At 34.1% G+C, this 19561-nt stretch overlaps 3 protein-coding genes across 4 annotated transcripts; 1 reads left to right on the top strand and 2 right to left on the bottom strand.

The window, feature by feature from the left end:
* Positions 1-150: 150 nt before the first annotated feature.
* LOC125423605 (zinc finger BED domain-containing protein DAYSLEEPER-like) lies at positions 151-4490 on the top strand. 2 transcript variants are annotated; one of them, XM_060812488.1, is made up of 5 exons: positions 151-601; positions 1953-2090; positions 3732-4044; positions 4160-4270; positions 4383-4483. In XM_060812488.1, the coding sequence occupies exons 2-4, from the start codon at positions 1959-1961 to the stop codon at positions 4267-4269; spliced, it is 555 nt and encodes a 184-aa protein (XP_060668471.1). In that variant the 5' UTR covers positions 151-601; positions 1953-1958; the 3' UTR covers position 4270; positions 4383-4483. The 2 variants fall into 2 exon arrangements, with proteins under 2 accessions (XP_060668471.1, XP_060668469.1); XM_060812486.1 differs by lacking the exons at positions 151-601; positions 1953-2090 and adding an exon at positions 3252-3614 and having other exon boundaries at positions 4383-4490.
* Positions 4491-7810: 3320 nt separating this feature from the next.
* On the bottom strand, positions 7811-11691 carry LOC107435201 (calcium-transporting ATPase 12, plasma membrane-type). Its single transcript, XM_048473794.2, has 2 exons — positions 11176-11691; positions 7811-10837 (listed from the first exon to the last, which is right to left on the bottom strand). Exons 1-2 carry the CDS (start codon positions 11410-11412, stop codon positions 7811-7813), a joined length of 3264 nt encoding a protein of 1087 aa, XP_048329751.1. The 5' UTR covers positions 11413-11691.
* A 4028-nt stretch (positions 11692-15719) lies between these two features.
* On the bottom strand, positions 15720-19343 carry LOC107434840 (calcium-transporting ATPase 12, plasma membrane-type). The gene is made up of 2 exons (XM_048473742.2): positions 19095-19343; positions 15720-18761 (listed from the first exon to the last, which is right to left on the bottom strand). The coding sequence occupies exons 1-2, from the start codon at positions 19341-19343 to the stop codon at positions 15720-15722; spliced, it is 3291 nt and encodes a 1096-aa protein (XP_048329699.2).
* Between the last annotated feature and the right edge of the window lie 218 nt (positions 19344-19561).

The following is a 19561-nucleotide window of genomic DNA, read 5'->3' as shown; positions in this document are numbered from 1 at the left end:
CCCATTTAAATTTAATATTAAATTAATATTTTATTACTAATATAATATTTAATAATTAAAAAATATTAGAAATTAAAAATTTTATACAAATAATTTTCTATTATTAATTTTTTAAAAACAAAAAATATATTTTTAATAAAACAAAAAAAAAATTCAGATCTAAAACTCAAAAGTCGAGAGTCAAGCCCTATTTTTCAATTTTGCATCTTATTCTCCAGCACACAACGCAGCCACCACAGACCACACCAGCCAGCCCCATCTCCAATCTCCATCAGCCATCAAAGCCTCCTTCCTCTACCCCTGCTTCTTCTCTCTGCCTCACCAGCCAGCCCCATCTCCAAACTCCATCAGCCATCAAAGCCTCCTTCCTCTACCCCCTGCTTCTTTTCTCTGCCTCACCAGCCAGCCCCATCTCCAATCTCCATCAGCCATCAAAGCCTCCTTCCTCTACCTCCTGCTTCTTCTCTAAGAACAAAGGAGAACAGTGAGTCGTTTGAGAGTTGAACTGTTGAAGCAACTGATAGTTGAAAGAACAAAGGAGAACGATTTGGGTTCGGCATTACAGGGTCTTTGAGAGTTCTCTGCAGATTCTTGACGAACGGTGAGTCGTGCTAAACTTTCAAATTTAGTTCTCTGCAGATTCTCTTTTGTCACTTTCAATTCATTTTGTACTGATATATTTGGTTGTATCTGAATCTTGGTCGACGCTGCAACTGCTATCTCTTTTATTTGACAAAAATTCCATTCCTTCAGACATCCCCAGTATACAAGTTGTCAGAAACTTTATCTTTCCCCCACTAATGATTAAAAAGCATCTCAGCACATGACATTTAAAAGTAAAAATAACAAATTAAACATACATATATATATATATATAAATATATATATATATATATAAAAGAAAGAAAGACTCTTCCAATAGCATTTGCACATGCACCTGATGTGAAAAATAATGCCTAATACCACTACTACTCGTGCTACTCCATTCTTTATCTCTTTCTTTTCCCTCTTTCTTTTTGGGGTAGGAGATTAATTTGGTTTCTAGTTTTTCAAGAAATTATTTTACAGTGACCCACTTGGGGATGAAGAGTTTTAAGGATGTAAATTTTTTTTTGGCTGCTTTAACATGTGTATGAAAGGGGCAAAAAGAAAAGGGGTACCTATTTGGTTTGACCAATTACGTTCTTTTGGCTGAAAAAAAAAATGATTAATAAGAATTGGACAGCATGAAGCAATAATTAGATTGCCGCTAAAAAGGTAAATAATTACATCTTCTTCAATTAATTGGTATTAATCTTATAAATTTGCTCTATATATTTGTGGTTCTAAATGGACAGATATGGTTTTTAGATAATTTTCTTTTACTTACTCTCCAATTAATTAATGTTACTTTTACATATTTATTCTTAATATTTGTGGTTATAAAATGAATGTAATATAATTTTTTTGGTCTTTTTATTTAATCTATCTCCTATATATGTAAATGCTTATGTTAGAGTTGGTATTTATCAAGAAACAATTTGTTAATGCTCTCGATCCTCTTCATTTTTGTGGTATTTCTCATTTTCTCTTGCTTCATTTTTATTTTGTAGTTTAGAATACATTTTATATTGTATTTTACTTCATATGCTTGAGTAGTGTATAGATTAAAAAGGAAAGAATTAGACAAATTTTAACTTTAAAAAATGTTGATGACTCAAATAAGAAATGACAATGCATATTAGCTAAATTGTCATTGTTGGAACTTGGAAGTACTAATTTGGAAGATTGCATAGATATTTAGCCATCTTGTACCTCTTATAGCTTGGGAAATGAAAAAAATATATATGTGCATATGTGTGAATATATTTTGCTTTGTGATTTGGAAACAAAAAATTATATACATGTTTATTATAAGGTTGTTATAATATTTTATTTTAATATATAATTTTTTTTGGTTTGAAAACATGTAGATAAACATGGATGGACTTCAAATAAATCTTGAATCAAGTAGCTTTGAAATGCCTATTAATTTAGAAGATGTTGCAAGTCCTATGGAGGGAGTCACAAGTGGGCATAAAGTGAAACGCAAGAGAAAACTCACTTCAAAGGTTTGGTCTTACTTTGATGTGCTTCCTTTGGATATTGATGGTAAGCAAAAATGTAAATGTAAAGATTGTGGTACCATTTATCTTTGTGATAGTAAATATGGAACGGGAAATTTGGTGCGTCATTTGAAAAATTGTGTGAAAAGAGACACTTGTGATATTGGTCAATTATTGATATCTCAAGATAGAGGGATTATCTCATTGAATGCATCTAAATTTAACTTTGAGCATTTTCGAGAATTGGTAACTTCGGCCATAATCATGCATGATTTGCCTTTCCAATTTGTTGAGTATGAGGGAATTAGAACCATATTTCAATATTTACATCCTGATATACAACTTGTTTCTAGAAATACTGCTAAGTCGGATGTTCTTAAAATGCATTTGAAGGAAAAATGTAGGATAAAATGCATTTTGGATGCAACTCCTGGTAGAATTTGTTTGACTTCTGATTTATGGACTTCTGCAACTACTGATGGATATATATGTCTTACTTGCCATTTCATTGACAAAGAGTGGATCTTGCAAAAGAGAGTGTTAAATTTCTGTTATATGCCACCTCCACATACCGATATAGCATTGGCAGAAAAACTATACTCTTTGTTGTGTGAATGGGGAATTGAGACAAAGTTATTTTCTTTAACTTTGGATAATGCTTCTGCCAATGATGTCTCTGTTGATATGTTAGTTACTCAATTGCAATTAAAGGGGGCTGTAGTTTGTGATGGTGATTTTTTTCATCTTAGATGTTGTACTCATATCATTAATTTGGTAGTACAAGATGGGTTGAAAGATATTGATAATGTTGTTCATAAGATTCGGGAAAGTATTAAATATGTAAGAGGGTCACAAGTAAGAAAACAGAAGTTTTTAGAATGTGTTAAATTGTTGTCAATGGACTCTAAGAGAGGTTTGAGGCAAGATGTGCCTACTAGATGGAACTCTACATATTTAATGCTTGAAAGTGCATTGTACTATCGACGTGCCTTTTGTCATTTGGAGCTAACTGATTCAAATTATAAAAGTTGTCCTTCTAGTCATGAGTGGGAGAAGATTGAAAAGATAAGTAGATTCTTGGGTTTGTTTTATGATATCACTTGCATATTTTCGGGCACTAAATATCCTACTTCAAATTTGTACTTTTCCTCTGTTTTCTTTTGTTATGTTACATTGAAGGAAAATATTGAAAGTGAGGATGATTACTTGAGAACCATGGCTAATCAAATGCTTAAAAAATTTGAGAAGTATTGGTCAGAATTTAGTTTGATATTAGCCATTGCAGTGGTTGTGGATCCTCGATATAAGCTTCAATTGGTAGATTGGTGTTATAGAAAAATTTATGGAGCAAGTGGTTCTAGTGAGTTTATACGTGTGAAGAGCAAATTATTTTCAATATTTAAGGAGTATGTTCAAAAAAGATCTTTGACATCTTCTACACATTCTTTGGAGAAAGAAAAGAGTAACACATCTTGTGGTGTTGGAGAAGATGTCATTTCTTTTAGAAAGACAGCTAGTTCCATTTTGAAAGTAAATAACTCTTAAATTTTTTATTAATTTTAATTGTTTGTATTTGTGTTAATTACTGATTATTTATAATTTTTTGAAAAATAATCTTATTGAAATTTTTATTTTCTAACACTGTAGGAATTTAATATTTGTGAAATTGAAGAGTTAGGTGCCAATACACAAAAATCACAATTGGAGCTTTATTTAGAGGAGCCAAGGATGGCTACTGAAATTGAATTGAATGTGCTTGATTATTGGAAAGCAAATCAGTTTCGTTATCCTGAAGTTGCTTCAATGGCTCGTGATCTATTGAGTATCCCTATATCCACCGTTGCTTCTGAATCTGCTTTTAGCATTGGTGGACGAGTATTAGATCAATTTCGTAGTTCATTAAAGCCTAGCACTGTTGAAGCGATAGTTTGTATAAGAGATTGGTTATTTGGGCAAAGAGGTAATTATTTTTATTAATGTTTTCTTTATTTCATTTGCATATATTAATAATTTTTTTGTTTCACTAATTTATTTTATTAATGATTTTTTTGTTTCACTAATTTATGGAATGCAAGAAAAATTTGAAGCACAACTTGAGGATCTTACTGAAGATGTTTTGAGCTGTGATATCAATAAAGAAGAATCTTCAAGTCAATGCTCTAATTATGCTAATACTCAAGCATAAGGTAATATCAATGTTAAAATTTATTTAATTTATTTTATTTTATTTTAACATTTTAACTTTTGTATTATATTTAATTGATTTTTTATTTATTTATTTTGATATTATGATCCCAGGCTGGATTGTTGAGCACCAAAAATCGACATATTTGGTTTGGAATCTAGACATCGATAAATAAATTTGGAGCATAATGATAGTTATGTCCTTTTTCCTTTAGTTTTATATGTATTATGATAACAATTTGATACCATTTATTTTATTTTGTATTGGTGTTTTACTATTATTAGGACATTAAATTTTATGTTGGTGTATTGAATTTGTCTTTTTTAGCACATATTAAGACTTATGTATTGTGAATTATAATTTTTGGCATTTTAAATAAGTTATTTTAATAAATAGGTTAGTTTTCGGGTTAATAGGTTAATTTTCGGGTTAACGGGTTAATCGATTAGTTTTCGGGTTAATAGGTCAATTTTCGGGTTAACGGGTTAATAGGTTAATTTTCGAGTTAATAGGTCAATTTCAGGTTAACGGGTTAATAGATCAACACGACCCGTTAAAATAATCGTGTTAAACGGGTCGTGTCGTGTTGACCTGTTTATAAACAGGTCGGGTTAGTGTTTTGGATACCTGACACGATTAATAAATGGGTCGTGTTCGGGTTAGGCATTTTTGACACGATTATTAAACGGGTTGACACGAACACGACCCACGAACCCGAATTGCCAGGTATAGTTTTATGTTCACATATTTGTGCAAATATATGTGTGTGTGTGTGTGTGTGTGTGTGTGTGGTGTGAAGAGCTTCATGTCTTTAATGAGATAATTATATGTTTTTCTCTTCTAATAAAAAATTGAGTCTAATATTTATAACGAGATTGTCAAATAGAAAAAAAAAATCATATATATATATATGTTATCTTGTAAAAGATTCTTTAACTTCATCATTTAATCATTTAATAGTTTAATATTTAATAGTAAATTATAATTGAGATTTAAATAATATAAGAATAAATCTATTTCAAAATATTAAAAATATATATTCAAACTAAAAAGGAAAAAAAAAATCGAAGGATTGGGGACTGAGGATCAGAGAGAAAAAATAATTGAGATTAAAAAAAAAAAGATTATTTTGGAAGCAATAAATAATTTATATAAAAATAAATAGGGTTAATATATGAATATAAGATATTTAAAGAACTTAAAAAGATAAATATAAACCATTTGATTAAATAAATTGAAGGGCTTAAATTATTTATGAAATACCTTTGGTCAAAAAAAATTTATATGGGAACCGCTTCTCATAATATTTTAATATAGTAAAAATGCATATAAACCATATATTAAAGATATTCTATATTGTAAACCGTCGGTAATATTCATACTAGCTAGTTTTATTAAGAAATTAAGATGAGGATCTTCATGTGAGATATCTGGACATCATGTCATGCAGTCCCCTGGATTCTCATTGGGATTTCGGGTACGAGACGGAAGATACAGATACCTACTCTTTTTCATGATCACCTACAATCTTTTTGTTTCATAAGATGGAATTTCTTTATATTTATTTATCTTTCAAGCAAGAAAATAGAAAATCCGACTTCCGCTTTGGTGGTGTAGAAGACATTCATATATATATGAGGAAGGATAATAAATAGGAAATAACTAGGAAAATGGAATTCTCCAATGTGCAGATGATAAAGAGAGTAATTTCCACGTTGCACCCTAATATCATAATAAATAAATAATATATCCACAAGCTGAACCCATGCATTTATTCCAGCTTTTAACCCTGCGCAGGGGTTAAGAATATTCATATTAGATTTTTTCCCTCCTTAACAAGTTGCCAGTTTTGACCTTAGAAATCTTACACATTTTATTAGGATTGCCACCAAAAAAAAGAAAAAAGAAAAGAAAAGCGTGTGCTTTGCATCCTAGTTGAAATTATAGCCCATTCCCAAGTAGTTTATAGAAAATATTTATCATCTAGAAACACCGCAAAGTAAATAATATCCAAAATTCCTGAACCTTCAAAAAAATAATTTTACACCAAATCCAGCGCTAGAACTGATGGAGCTCTCTCGTATTAAGACCTAAATTAAAGCCATATACCTAAGTATATCTAATTGACAAAATGTTTAAAACACTTAGCCTTTTATTAAAAGTCTTTAGAATTTTTTTTTTATACATCTGGTACCTTTAAATTAATAAAGAAAAGAAAAGAAAAACATCCATATTGATAACAAATCAGTTAAATATAAGAAACCCTATCGGTTTACCTATTATTTACCCAAAATTTTTTATATGTTTATTTATCTAGTAAATGGTGAGTTTTTGGATTATTTGGGATGAATTAATGATAAAAAAAATTAAAAATTTAATTAGGTTAAAAAATGAATGAACCTAATGATTTCTTTAACATTTAATAGTGAATGCAGTTTTTTGAAACCTCCAAAAAAACAGAGGTCTGTTTTGGGGAGACTTATGGCACGCGATTTTAAATTTTTTATTTCTAATGCTAGATTTTATTAATGTCACATACATAAATTATAAAAAAATTTCTATCTTAATATTTTAAATCTACGATCCTTTTTATTAAATATAAATGTAAATAGTTTACTGGATTTTTTATTTTTTTTTAATTTATAATGCCAGATAGCAACCCACAGAAACAAATAAAATTTGTGAGAAAAAAATAAATGATTTCCTTTGTCTAGGTTGGTTTACTGAAAATGAGCTTTGATTTATTCTTTTGGTAAATTATCTATGCACGAAAGGATAATTCAAAAGAAATGGAAGGATTGTCAATTCCAATGCACTATACATCACAATAGGTACATGCTTGCTGCATATTTATAATTGATTTTTCTCCATTTTTCTTTGGCAGAAAATTAAAATTGACCAACCTAAACTAAGGAATGCTGAGCTCTCATTTTTTCATACGACAATCAATCAATTGATACAAACATCAATACGTCATCGTTTTGGAAAATTTGAAGGTGTTATACAACATCGTTAGAATTATTATCTCCAGCTGTTCTTGACCGAAGAGTCAACGTCAACTACCTTAAACTGTGTCTTCGGTTTGATTCCCATCTCCACAGGACACAACGCAAGCTCACCACATTGTCAGCCGCTCAAGAACTTCACCAGTTTCTTGGTCACCTAAGGTCAGATGCAACTCTTTTTGGCTTTATAGTCTTAAAAGTGGATCTCTTTGCTGCAACTTTGTTGCTATATTTGTTGATTATTTGTTTTGTAATTCTCTTTTTCCTGAAGAGCAAGGACTGGTACAGGAGTTTATTTAAGTTTTATTATTTCTATTTGTTCTGATTGTTTTAAATGGATAAAGAACAACCAGGTTACTTTACATGGTTAGCAATTTGAGTTGGACTTTCTAACCTAGTATTTTTCAGAAATGGCAACACTGAATAGGGAAAATAAAAGTTATTATCTACAAAACTTGGCGATAACGAGCTGCAATTTGCAAGTTACATTTAGAAATATGTTTGACAATTTTTAGATGCCATTTCTTCAAATGAATCTAAGGTTGATTCGGAGTGTTCCCCTGCTGTGATAGCTCTAGAATACTAGAAACTGATGATTCTGAATATGCAGGAGCAGAGGGTGAAAAGCTTGTAGATCCAGTCCGAGGGAAAAGTGTATGAAACTTGATGAAGCTGGTTGTCAATTTCACAGCTGTATCGATTGGCACTGAAACAAATCCCATTATAAGACACAAAACCCACTGTGCCTGGTTCAATCTGGCATAATCCACAAGAATATGTGAAATCTCAACAAAGGATACCTGCAGGGTTAGGATGATCAGCACAACCACATAAAAGCATGGATTTCGGTGAAGCCCTTTGAACATGTTTTTCTTCTCTGGCTCCCTTGAATTCAACAGGTTGAATACCTGGCAGAGCGCAAAACTGTTGAAGACCATGGATTTGCTCACCTGCTCGCTAATGCCAAGTAGATTCTTCCCTTTGAAATGAAAGGTGACCAAGATGGATGTCTGGTATAGAGCTTGAGTTGCTATGTTTCTCCACATGCGCTTTGTGATGAAAGGTTCAGTTGGGCTTATTGGAGGATTATTCATCAGTTCATCTGTGGGTGGTTCTGACAGTAGAGCAAATCCACCTAGAAGGTTCACAATGAAGTTTGCCAAGATCAATTGAATCCCCGTAATTGGGATGGCTGCCGAAGACACAGTGGTGATCAAGGAAATGAATGTCCCTGATATGATCATCGTGAGCACAAGTTGGATGTATTTCTGGATGTTGTCGTAAGTACATCTTCCGTAACTGATAAGGCTCACAAACAAGCCAAAATTTCCATTTCGAACGATGATGTCGGAACTTTCTCTTGCCATTTTGCTGCTCCAAATCCCCATTGCCACCCCAACATCAGCTTCTTTTAGTGTAGCACTTGCAGTTGCTCTGTTTCCAACCACTGCGACCACATAGCCTTTCTTCTTCAAACATTGAACAAGGAGGAGCCTATCAGATGGATGGGAGTTTCCCATAACACCGGTTTTATCCACTAGATCCATCCTATCTGTTTCAGTAAGATTTACCGAGCTGTCTGAGTCGGGAAGCATTTTTAATCCACACTTATGGGCTATGTCTTCCAGAACTGAAACATCATCTTCAGAAGCAAGTATGATTTTTACTCCAGCCTTTTGACAAGCACTAATTGCATCTATTGTCTCTGTGCAGCATGTGTTTTTCAGGCCAACCATTGCTACTAAGGTCAAGTCATTTTCTTCTACAATTGAAACATCAATATCCTTGTAAGCAAATGCAATGGTTTTGAGATGGTCAGTGTGCATTCCTTCAACATTTTGCTTAAATGCCCCTGTCTTATTTACATCCATTTCCTTTATTTGACCATTGCTTTCATGGTAACGGGAACACATGTCTATTATCGTAGTCGCAGGGCCTTTCCAGTAGACGCGCTGATCATAGCTTCCATTTTCTCTGTCCTTCCTCATCAATACTCCACTTCCTTCCTCATTGGAGCTCAATGCTTTCATCTCTTGAATTGTGGAATTTTGCCTCGAAATCTCCGTATCCATCCCCAGGTCTGAGGCAGCCCATGGAAGCAGCGGATCTTCTATTGATCTCCAATGAACCGAAGGCATCAGTATTGGGGTGCTGATACATTGGCACAGAACTTCACCTACGCATGTAGCTACTCCAGAGTCGGCCCAGCAGCCTTTCTGAATGTTTTCCTCACCTACATAGCACCTAACAACTTCCGGGTGGTATAACTTTTCAGCGCAAATGATATTGGCAGAGCCTACTTTGACATAAGCCAATAGGTCCTTAGCATAGGTCTTGCCTGAAAACATCTTTTTCCTCATATAAGCCATAGCTAATATGATGACAAAAGGAATTGGCTCTTGGATTCCTACCATAAAAATGGCCAGTGAAGTTGTGAAGGGACAGGTCTTTCCATATGGTTTTGTGACAATTTTCTTGATGATGTCAATAATTCCCTTGGTTGCTGCTGCATTCTTTAGCTCTGGGAGACCAGCTGAGTGTTTATTCGTAGTATGTTTGCCTTCAAGCATAAAACGGAGGAACAACACCACAAGGATTAAAATGGAGATTGAGATTGCAGCTGTCTGTGTTGTTGTGCCAAACTTTTCAAGTTGAACTGGTAATGGGGTCTCATTGCAAGTACTGGAAACTTGATTCATCAGCGCCCCCAATACTGTATCCATTCCCACAGAAGTTATCAGCATTCTTCCCTTGCCGTAAATCACCTTTGCACCATAGAACAAAAATGGAGTATTCTCATCAACTGACTCCAAACCATCGTGATCAACGACAAGGCGGGCGTGGTCATCACCAGGATTAACAAAGAATATTCCATCACCAGGGACTGGAGATCCGCTGGTAAGGCAGACCACATCGCCTACCACAATATTAGAGATCGATAATTCCTTTCGGCATCCACCTCTGATCACAAATCCTGTTTCATCAATGGGCTTGTGCATCTCCGAAAGCCTCTGTGATCGTCGTTGGCGTATGAAATCTCGGATGGAAGGAGCAAGTATCAGTATGAAAATCGCCACCATTATGATGGCGCCTTCATACCAACCAGTCTTCCAGCCCTCCTCCTTGATCCCGAATCCAATTGACAGCGCGGCACACAAAGAGAGAAGTAGGGTGTTGCAGTTGCTGCAATGTTTCTTAAGAAGTCTAAACAGGCCTCGTCTAGGTGCTTCGGTTGCCTGTGTTGTGGAAAGTTGTGCTGCTTCTCCACTTTCCCTTGCATATGGAAGTTCAAGACTGGTACTAGTACTTTCTTCATTGTCGCCAGGAATATGACTCCCAAGCTCTAGATCGGTACAAAGAGCTTCGGCAATTCCTCCAACACCTCCAAAACTCTGCAAAGAATCGATGTCCTTTTCCTTTACCATCTTCACAATATTTGCACGTTGCAGGTTTGCATTGTCCCTCGCTCTGCTACAATAGTCATCATCATCTTCTACCTCCACATCCAAATGGACGACCTCTATTGATACTTGATTATCAGGTACGGCTGAAGAAGATTCGTCCTTCAACAAATGATCAATTTGAATATTAGAGAGTAATTGAATTATAAATGTACAGGCAAACAGTCCGAACTAAAAGTCAATTCTAACGCAGAAAGAAGAATTAGCTCCAAAATGCTTTATGATTTTTGCAATATTCTTATAGTATCAGAAATGAAAACTTTAATATAAATACACACCTTCTTGTTGGGTTAATATAGGCATTAGAATCTGTTGCATGCCATCAGACGGTCTATTATAGCATCTTGTAGCTAGTAAACGTACCATCTAGCTATAGCTAGCGACTAAGAAAAAGAGACAGAACGACAAACAAAATATAAAATTGCGCTTGAAAAACTTACAGGAACATCACCATTAGTACCAGCAGAAGAGAAAGCAGAAATGTAAGCCGGGGGCAGAGTATGTACTCCTCCTGCTGACGGCCCCAGCAAGGAGATTACAGACGGCGGGTCGGTGAGGATTGAGACGAAAACTCTATGCGCTTTGATGATCAACAGAAACCTGCGCCACCGGGTTCTGCTGGACAGCATCACTTTCTGCTGAGACTCAAGGTCGACATGTTCGCTGGTGTCCGACATTTATCTGCTTACCTCTCTGATCAATTTCTCTATATATTCCAACAAACACACCAAAAATATAACATTTATACAACAATTTATATATAGAATATCAATACAACAGTATATATAATAATTAAGAGAAGGAATTCGTAACTTGTTTGGATTTGTTCCTTACTAATTTATCAATAAGTGGAAAACAGAAATGGAAAACTGTAAAAGGTGAATTTGATGAAGAGAAAGTAGAGAGTAGAGAGACTTTGGATTTCTAAGAATGGAAAGGAAAATAGATAGGATTAACACGGTCATAACGCATTGGGGCAAGCGATGTGGGGGTTTATATAGTGAGACTAAACTCGGAAAACACCGCGTTCCATATTTTTCGAGGAAATTGTGTCGCAACTTCATTCTTAGATTTTGCATGGTTTTTATAAATATATATACATATGTGTGTGTGTGTGTGTGTGTGTGTGTGTGTGTGTGTGTGTGTGTGTGTGTGTGTGTGTGTGTGTATTTTTTTATTTTTTAATATATTATATATTTTTCTATAGCTTTCCATTTATCTATTTGTTTTCGTCTGCTTTACGAGAATGATATGCGGTTGATCAGCACGTCCGTGCCGCCGTGTGACCAAAGAATATATATGTGAATTTTTAAAAGTAATTTAAATATTTCTACTTTTTTACTTGCTACTGTTTGTTGTTTAAAATGCAAATAAACTTACTTGAATTTTCATATAATATATAATATTAGTAAATTATATTATTATGTTTTTGCTAAAAAGCATGATTATTTAGTACTGATATGACATAATTAAATATTCGCAGATTCATCGATGCGAGAACAATCTAATCTAATGATAATGTTTATACTCCCGGGATTCATCTTACATAATAATTAAAAATAAATAAATTCCTATTGTAGAAATAATGAAAAATAAACTGTAGAAGCCGACACTTTTTTAAATAGTAAATTATGATATGCTAAATCTCATTTATTTTTATATATTTTACAAAAAATAAAAAGTATTAGAAAATAGAATTAATATGAGTTTTCTATTTTTGTAAAATTACTTCGTCTAACTAATCACACAAATAAATAAATAAAATTATTTATATATATATATATATAATTGCTATTGTGAACGAAATCAGACATCATATAGTAAAATGTAAAGCAAAATAGAGGATCGTCATATGCTCTCACAAGGCATGACTACTATTTTTTATTCTGTATATATATATATAAATATGTTATCTTGTTAGTATCTAAAGTATTCTTCAAATTTATTATTTAATTATTTAAAAGTATATTATAATAAAGATTTAAATAATATAAGAATCTATTTCAAAAAATTAAAAAATATAGACAAACTAGGAAAAGAAAAAAAAAAGCCCGAAGAATTGGAAACTGCGGATCCGAAGGAAAATGATTGAGATTAAAAAAAAAAAATGAAAGATTAATTTGGAAGTAATAAATAATTTAGGTAAAAATAAATAGTATTTACATATGAGTATGAGATATTTTAAAAAATCAATCAAATATAAATCATTTGATTAGATAAATTAAAGGGTTTAAATTATTTATGAAATACATTTTTGTCAAAAAATTTTATATGGGAAACGCTTTCCATAATATTTTAATATGGTAAAAATGCATATAAAATCGTACAGTAAAAATATCCTACATAGTAAACCATGGGTAATATTTATTCAAGCTATTTATTAAAAGTAAAGATAAGGATTTTCATATGAGATATCTGGACATCTTATCATGCAGTCCTCATGATTCTCATTGGAATTCCGGGTATGATCACCTACAATCTTTTTGTTTCATAGGATGGAATTTCTTTATATTTGTTTATCTTTCAAGCAAGAAAAATAGAAAATCCGAATTCCACTTTATGTGTGTATATCTATCTTTATATATATATATATATACGCGTGTGTGATAAATTGTTGAATTCATATATGTATTAGGAAAAGGAAATGGAGAACAAATATTTTGTCCATGGGGTAGGTGAGTTGTACAGATAAGAGAGAGATTAGAAGATATTCATATATATGAGGAAGGATAATAAATAGGAAATAATTAGACAAGTGGAATTCTCCAAAGTGCAGATGATGAAGAGAGCAATTTCCACGTTACACCCTAATACCATTATAAATAAATAAATAATATATCCACAAGCGAATCCATGCATTCAGGTTTTTTTGACCCTGCGCAGGGGTTGAGAATATTCCTATTAGATTTTTCCCTCATTAACAAGTTGCCAATTATGACCTGAGAAACCCTACCATTTTATTAGGATTTGCAAAAGAGAAGAGGAAAAAAAAAAAAAAAAAAAAAAAAAAAAAAAAAAAGAAAAGAAAAGGTGTACTTTGCATCCTAGTTGAAATTATAGCCCATTCCCAATTAGTTTATAGAAAATATTTATCATCTAAAAACACCACATGGTAAATAATATCCAAAATTCCTGAACCTTAAAAAACAGTTTTACGCCAAAGCCAGCCCTAGAACTAATGGAGTTCCCTCGTATTAAAACCTAAATTAAAGCCATAGAGTTAAGTATATCTAATTGACAAAATGTTTAGAAACTGAGCCTTTAATTTATTAGGCAATGACCCTTCATTATCATGTGCTTCCTACAACTCTTATGGTATATAATATAATATATAATATTTAAGGCTTTATATATAGATATTCTTTCTAGTTATATAAATAAAGGGTTAAATATACTTCACTACCCTCTAATATGGCAAAATTTATTTAAAAGTCTCTAGAATTCTTTTTAATACATTTGGTAACTTTAAATTGAAAAAAGAAAAAAAAGAAAAAGAAAATCAATATTGATAACGAAACCAATAAATATAAGGAATATTTAAGGAACTCTATCGGTTTATTTATTTCTTACCCTAATTTTTTTATTATGTTTATTTATCCAGTAAATGATGAGTTTTTGAATTATCCGGGATGAATTAATGATTAAAAAATTAAAAATTGATTTACATTAAAAAATGAATAAGCTTAATGATTTCTTTAACATTTAATAGTTTATCATATGAACGTAGCTTTTTGAAACTTAAAGGCGTCAAATGCAAAAAATTAAAAAAAATAAAAAATACAATTTTGAAATCTTAACTTTACCCAAATCGAAAGCTCCTTATATAACTCCCACCAAAAAAACAGAGGTCTGTTTTGGGGAGACTTATGACATGCGGTTCTAAATTTCTAATGCTAGATTTTATTAGTTTTTCACATATACAAATTATAAAGATTTCTCCATCTTAATTTTTTAAATCTATAACTTTTTGAATGTGAATCTGAATGGTTTATCGGAATTTTATTTTTTTTAATAAATTTATGATGCCTAGATAGCAATCCACAGAAACAAATAAAATTTGTGAGAAAAAAAAGATTTCCTTTGTCTAGGTTGGCTTATTGAAAATGAGCTTGAATTATTCTTATACTAAATGATCTTCACACGAAAGGATTACTCAAAAGAAATGGAAGGATTGTCAATTCCAATGCATTATACATCACAATTGGTACATGCTTGCTGTATATTTATATTTGATTTTTTTTTTCCCAATTTTTCTTTGGCAGAAAATTAGAATTGACCAACCTAAAATAAGGAATGTTGAGCTCTCTTTTTTTCATACGACAATCAAGCTCTCTGTTAGGCATGAAGCACAAATTCTCTCCCCCAGAAAATATCTAAAAATAGTGATTGCAATTGATGCCAACATCAATACGTCATCGTTTTGGAAAATTTGAAGGTGTTATATAACATTGTTAGAATTATTATCTCCAGCTGTTCTTGACTGAAGAGTCAACGTCAACTACCTTAAACTGTGTCTTCGGTTTTCTTCCCATCTCCACAGGACACAACGCAAACTCACCACATTGTCAGCCGCTCAAGAACTTCACCAGTTTCTTGGTCACCTAAGGTCAGATGCAACTCTTTTTGGCTTTATAGTCTTAAAAGTGTATCTCTCTGCTACAAATTTGTTGCTATATTTGTTGATTATTTGTTTTGTAATTCTCTTTTTCCTGAAAAGCAAAGACTGGTACAAGAGTCTATTTAAGTTTTATTATTTCTATTTGTTCTTATTGTTCAAAACGAATAAAGAACCACCAGGTTACTTTACATGGTTAGCAATTTGAGTTGGACTTTCTAACCTAGTATTTTTCAGAAATGGCAACGCTGAATAGGGAAAATAAAAGTTATTAAGTATCTACAAAACTTGGCGATAACGAGCTGCAATTTGCAAGTTACATTTAGAAATATGTTCGAAAATTTTTAGATGCCATTTCTTCAAATGATTCTAAGGTTGATTCGGAGTGTTCCCCTGCTGTGATAGCTCTAGAATACTAGAAACTGATGATTCTGAATATGCAGGAACAGAGGATGTAAAGCTTGTAGATCCAGTCTGAGGAAGGAATGCATGAATCTTGATGAAGCTGGTTGTCAATTTCACAGCTGAATCGATTGGCACTGAAATAAATCCCATTATAAGACACAAAACCCACTGTGCCTTGTTCAATCTGGCACAATCCACAAGAATATGTGAAATCTCATTAAAGGATACCTGTAGGGTTAGGATGATCAGCACAACCACATAAAAGCATGGATTTCGGTGAAGCCCTTTGAACACGTTTTTCTTCTCTGGCTCCCTCGAATTCAACAGGTTGAATACCTGGCAAAGCACAAAACTGTTGAAGACAATGGATTTGCTCACCTGCTCGCCAATGCCAAGTAGATTCTTCCCTTTGAAATGAAAGGTGACCAAGATGGATGTCTGGTATAGAGTTTGAGTTGCTATATTTCTCCACATGGATTTTGGGATGAAAGGTTCAGTTGGGCTTATTGGAGGATTGTTCATCAGTTCATCTGTGGGTGGTTCTGACAGTAGAGCAAATCCACCTAGAAGGTTCACAATGAAGTTTGCCAAGATCAATTGCATCGCCGTAATTGGAACATCTACCAAAGACACAGTGGTGATGAAGGAAATCATTGTCCCCGATATGATCATTGTGAGCTCAAGTTGGATGTACTTAAGAATGTTGTTGTAAGTACATCTTCCGTGACTAATAAGGCGCGGTAATAAACTGAAATTTCCATTTCGAACAATGATGTCGGAACTCTCTCTTGCCATTTCACTACTCGAAATCCCCATTGCCACCCCAACATCAGCTTCTTTTAGCATAGCACTTGCAGTTGTTCTGTTTCCAACCACTGCTACCACATTGCCTTTCTTATTCAAACACTGAACAAGGAGGAGCCTATCAGACGGATGAGAGTTTCCCATTACACTGATTTTATCCACTAGATCCATACTCTCTTTTTCAGTAAGATTTCGAATATCTTTACCTTCAAGCACCAGTTTGTCTGAGTTGGGAAGCATTATTAATCCACACTTGTGAGCCATGTTTTCCAGAACTGAAACATCATCTTCTGAAGCAAGTATGATTTTTACTCCAGCTTTTTGACAAGCACTAATTGCATCTATTGTCTTTGTGCAGCATGTGTTTTTCAGGCCAACTATTCCTACTAAGGTCAAGTCATTTTCATCTAGATTTGAAACATCAACATCCTTGTAAGCAAATGCAAGAATTTTGAGATGGTCAAACTCCTCTGACTGCATTTCTTGAACAATATGCTTAAAAGTCCCTCTCTTGTTTACATCCATTTCCTTTAATTCACCGGAGCTGTCATAGTAATGGGAACACATGGCTAATATTGTGGTTGCAGGGCCTTTCCAGTATACGCGATGATCATATCTTCCATGTTCTCTGCACTTCCCCATCAATACTCCACTTCCTTCCTCGTGGGAGTTCAGTGCTTTTATCTTTAGAATGGTGGAATTTTGCCTTGAAATCTCCATATCGGTCCCCAATTCTAAGGCGGCCCATGGAAGCAGCGGATCTTCTATTGATCTACCAGGAATTGATGGCATCAAAATTGGGGTGCTGATGCATTGGCATAGAGCTTCACGAACACAACTAGCTACTGATCCAGAAAACCAGCAGTGTTTCTGAATTTTTTCCTCACCGACATAGCATATGGAAACCTGCGGCTGGTATAACTTTTCAACGCAAATGAATTTGGCGGAGCCTATTGTGACAGAAGCCAACAGTTCTTGAACATAAGCCTCCTTGCGAGAAAACATTCTCTTTCTCCGGTAAGCCATGGCTAATATGATGACAAAAGGAATTTGTTCTTGGACCCCAATCAGCAAAATGGCAAGCGAAGCTGTGAAGGGACTGATCTTTCCGCATGGTTCTGTGACAATTTTCTTGATGATGTCAATAATTCCTTTGGTTGCTGCTGTATTCTTCAGCTCTGGGAGACCAGCTGAGTGTTTCTTATCATTAGTATGTTTGCTTTCAAGCATAAAATGGAGGAACAAGACTACAAGGATTAGAACAGAGATTGAGAGCCCAGCTATCTGTGTTGTTGTGCCAACCTTTTCAAGTTGAGCTGGTAATGGGTTCTTGCTATGAGTATTGGAAACTTTGCTCATCATCTCCCCCAATACTGTTTCCATTCCCACAGACGTTATCAGCATTCGTCCGCTGCCGTTGACCACCTTTGCACCATAAAACAAAAATGGACTTTTCTCATCAACTGTCGACTCCAAACCATCCTCAATAACTAGGACTTCATTGTCTGAAACAATGAATAGTCCATCACCGGGGATTGGCGATCCGCTAGTCAGGCATACGACATCGCCTACCACAATATTAGAGATTGATAATTCTTTTCGGCATCCACCTCTGATCACAAATCCTGTTTCATCGATGGGTTTGTGCGTCTCCGAAAGCCTCTGTGATCGTCGTTGGCGTATGAAATCGCGGATGGAAGGAGCAAGTATCAGTATGAAAATCGCCACCGTTATGATGGCGCCTTCATACCAACCTGTCTTCCAGCCCTCCTCCTTGATCCCGAATCCAATTGACAGCGCGGCACACAAAGAGAGAAGTAGGATGTTGCAGTTGCTGCAATATTTCTTAAGAAGTCTAAACAGGCCTCGTGTTGCCTGTGTTGTGGAAAGTTGTGCTGCTTCTGCACTTTCCCTTGCATATGGAAGTTCAGGACTGGTACTAGTACTTTCTTCATTATCGCCAGGAATATGAATACCAAGCTCTAGATCGGTACAAAGAGCTTCGGCAATTCCTCCAACACCTCCAAAACTCTGCAAAGAATCGATGTCCTTTTCCTTTACTATCTTCACAATATTTGCACGTTGCAGGTTTGCATTGTCCCTCGCTCTGCTACAATAGTCATCATCGTCTTCTACCTCCACATCCAAATGGACGACCTCTATTGATGCTTGATTATCACGTACGGCTGAAGAAGATTCGTCCTTCAACAAATGATCAATTTGAATATTAGAGAGTAATTGAATTATAAATGTTCAGGCAAACAGTCCGAACTAAAGGTCAATTCTAACTAAGAAAGAAGAATTAGCTCCAAAATGCTTTATGATTTTTGCAATATTCTTATAGTATCAGAAATGAAAACTTTAATATAAATACACACCTTGTTGGGTTAATATAGGCATTAGAATCTGTTGCATGCCATCAGACTGTCTATTATAGCATCTTGTAGCTAGTAAACGTACCATGTAGCTATAGCTAGCGACTAAGAAAAAGAGAGAGCGACAAACAAAATATATAATAGCGCTTGAAAAACTTACAGGAACATCACCATTAATACCAGCAGAAGAGAGAGCAGAAATGTAAGGCGGGGGCAGACCATGTACTCCTCCTCGTCCTCCTCCTGCTGACGGCCCCAACAAGGAGATTAAAGGCGGCGGGTCGGTGAGGATTGAGACGAAAACTCTATGCGCTTTGATGATCAAAAGAAACCTGCGCCACCTGGCTCCGCTTGACGGCATCACTTTCTGCTGAGACTCAAGGTCTACATGTCTGCTGGTGTCCGACATTTTTCTGCTTACCTCTCTGATCAATTTCTCTATATATTCAAACAAACACACCAAAAATATAACATTTATACAACAATATATATATAGCATATCAATACAACAGTATTTATAATAATTAAGACAAGGAATTCGTAACTTGTTTGGATTTGTTCCTTACTAATTTATCAATAAGTGGAAAACAGAAATGGAAAACTGTAAAAGGTGAATTTGATGAAGAG

This window comes from Ziziphus jujuba, chromosome 1 (genome assembly GCF_031755915.1).
Source record: "Ziziphus jujuba cultivar Dongzao chromosome 1, ASM3175591v1".
NCBI lineage: Eukaryota > Viridiplantae > Streptophyta > Magnoliopsida > Rosales > Rhamnaceae > Ziziphus > Ziziphus jujuba.
Note: the sequence above shows the minus strand (reverse complement) of the source record. Positions and strands in the feature narration are given on the sequence as shown.

Bases quoted from the DNA above. Each gene is read 5' to 3' on its own strand.
- LOC107435201 (XM_048473794.2), bottom strand. From the start codon at position 11,412: ATGTCGGACACCAGCGAACATGTCGACCTTGAGTCTCAGCAGAAAGTG. The intron at 10,838-11,175 runs GTAAGTTTTTCA...CATTTGTTGAAG, and splicing joins GTACTAATGGTGATGTTCCT to GACGAATCTTCTTCAGCCGT.
- LOC107434840 (XM_048473742.2), bottom strand. From the start codon at position 19,343: ATGTCGGACACCAGCAGACATGTAGACCTTGAGTCTCAGCAGAAAGTG. The intron at 18,762-19,094 runs GTAAGTTTTTCA...CATTTGTTGAAG, and splicing joins GTATTAATGGTGATGTTCCT to GACGAATCTTCTTCAGCCGT.
- LOC125423605 (XM_060812486.1), top strand. From the start codon at position 3,300: ATGGCTAATCAAATGCTTAAAAAATTTGAGAAGTATTGGTCAGAATTT. The intron at 3,615-3,731 runs GTAAATAACTCT...CTAACACTGTAG, and splicing joins CAGCTAGTTCCATTTTGAAA to GAATTTAATATTTGTGAAAT. The intron at 4,045-4,159 runs GTAATTATTTTT...ATGGAATGCAAG, and splicing joins TTGGTTATTTGGGCAAAGAG to AAAAATTTGAAGCACAACTT.